This window comes from Grammomys surdaster, unplaced genomic scaffold (genome assembly GCF_004785775.1).
Source record: "Grammomys surdaster isolate TR1022 unplaced genomic scaffold, NIH_TR_1.0 126391, whole genome shotgun sequence".
Classification (NCBI taxonomy): domain Eukaryota; kingdom Metazoa; phylum Chordata; class Mammalia; order Rodentia; family Muridae; genus Grammomys; species Grammomys surdaster.
In genome coordinates, this window is record NW_021621185.1 from 15627087 (window position 1) to 15629472 (window position 2386).

At 46.4% G+C, this 2386-nt stretch overlaps 1 protein-coding gene across 1 annotated transcript in view; it reads right to left on the minus strand.

Annotated features, from left to right (window-relative positions):
- Window positions 1-589: 589 nt before the first annotated feature.
- Window positions 590-2386, minus strand: part of Cmya5 (cardiomyopathy associated 5) — a 92929-nt gene continuing 91132 nt past the window's right edge. Inside the window, exon 16 of the mRNA XM_028760154.1 lies at window positions 590-1427. Coding sequence (XP_028615987.1) covers window positions 1181-1427 — 247 coding nt within the window. The 3' untranslated portion in view covers window positions 590-1180. The remainder of the gene's footprint in view (window positions 1428-2386) is intronic.

The window sequence follows — 2386 nt, forward strand, 5'->3', positions numbered from 1 at the left end:
CGCGTCTAATGTCAGTGTTCGGGAGGCAGAGGCAGGTAGATCTCTGATATGAGGCTAGCCTGGTCTCCATAGTGAGTTCCACCCTAGCCAGGACTACATAATGAGATCCCATTTTTTGAAAAGGAAGGAAGGAAGGAAGGAAGGAAGGAAGGAAGGAAGGAAGGAAGGGAGGGAGGGAGGGAGGGAGGGAGGGAGGAAGGAAGGAAGTAGCGAATGCTAGCAGAACATTTTAAATATGATTAAAACACTCCCATCACCGAAAGAAGACCAATCAGCGTGTCTTCTAGATTCATCAAATTTGTATACATACTTCAGGCAGATTTTGAGAAGTTTCACTATAATACCTAAAAAACAAATAAGCATACTTTTCATAAAAAAGAGATGCACAGCTCCCGATGTTTCGCTTTATGGACAACTGTACAGGTCTGTGGACTGGGAGCTTGTGTGCAAAACTGTCTAGTGAGAGTCAATAGTAGCATTGCCCCCTGGAACGTGACAGGTGTTTTCTTTCCACCATGTCCTGGGCCAGAGATGCCGGGCTGATATGTTATGTGCAATAAGTTCACACAGTAGATTTTATTTTATAAGATGCTAGCCATTTATTTAACAAAATGGACATCTCCGATATCTAGTACTTTTCTACATTTCCATTTTCAGAGAAGTGAGGTTTGCATTCTATAGCATACGTGATAATAAAAGATTCCGTTGTAAATTTAGATCAGCTAAAACATTTTCTCTAATGACTAAGATTCATTATCGTCTAATGAAGTAAGCTGACGTTTTCCTGTGGGAGAAGTTGGTGTCTCTTTGTAAGAGGAGATGTGCCAGGGACACAACCTCCCTCCCCTCTGACCTGGCTACCGGGCAATTTATTTGACCAGAGGAGCAGGCACAAACTCTTTTCTCTGGTTTGGGTTCCCGGGTCAAGTGTAAATCCTTTGGATTTAGGAAACAACTGTGAACCAAGTGTGGCGGCTGTGTTTCCACCCCCTCTGCTCACATGCTGCTCCATGGCACAGGGTCCCTGGCTTTCCACACATGCTGACTGTGACACCCAGAGCTATTGTCGGTGCAGGTGTGTGGGAGACTATCTGAATAACGCACAGTGCCTGAAAGACAGAATGACAGCTCTGTACCCCAAATTCTTACTCCTATTCTTACAAACTCTGAATGCCCAGGATCACTTGTGCCTGACAGAATCCGGGGGCTCTAAGCCCAGATGCAGAGTACATTTCCCAGGCTTCTCCAGGGCAAAGGCAGGATGCACGCCCTCACTGAACCTATGCCTCACGATGAAGAGCAGCTGTCCACTCTCGGCGTTTATAAATAGAAGTCTCTGGTTGGTATAGTCCAGCAGAATGCCCACTCTGGCTGGACGCTCAGTTGCGTGTACCTCGCTCACAATGCCACTGTAGAAAAATGTGTATCTGAAATGAAACAGAATGGAAAATTCAGTTTTAAAAATCTTTGGAAATCCTTAGGATTTCGTAAGAAAAAGAAATCACTTGGAAAGAATCAAGTCACAAAAGAATCTGTCAGTTCAGTTCACAGTAAGGAGCTGTACCAATGTTGTCCTTGGTACTTTTGCCGGAGTCCTTACAGATGCTAAAGTGTGCGGTCCATCCCCGCAGAGGTGTGCTTTAATAGTCCTGCTCCTTCCATCTTAGGGGCAGTCCCAGAATAACCAGCGTGTGCCTCCCTTGTGATTTTTTCTCCACGTTCTAATTCTTTCCCGGCTGCCCACATGTTTTAACCGCCGCATTCACGGTGTGTCATTCTTTTGAATAAAACTCCTTTGAGGCTGCCGTGTATTTAAACAGTACTGTGGGCTTACCTTCCATACAACGTATTAATTTTACAGTTTTAAAGATTTATAGGTAACTTACATAAGGGCCTTTATGAAGTTCAAGAACAATGCCACTAGTTTTTGCTAACTTTAAGCTTTGACTAAGCCCACCTTGTCCAGACAATTTCCCCATTTTATCTCTAAGTTTTCAGTAGCCTGACAGCTGGACTGGGTTGCCTTCAGTGTCTCTGCCCAACATGGATACATTCACACGAGATGCATGGGCATGTCTGTGTGCCTCGCTCCTATCTGGGGCTGCTGGGGGTGTGGGGACAGACAAGCTCACACTAGGCCATCAGGAATGGGCAGGACAGGAGTGGGTGGGAAGAGGAAGGAGACAGCCCAGCAGAGTGGGCAGCAGGAGCATAACAAGGCAGCAGAATAGACATGGATGTGGGAGAGAGTAATCCCCATCTGCCTGGAGGGCTGGAGAGGACGTGGAGCACTGACCATGGATCGGGATGGAGAGGACATGGAGCACTGACCATGGATAGGGATGGAGAGGACGTGGAGCACTGACCATGGATCGGGATGGAGAGG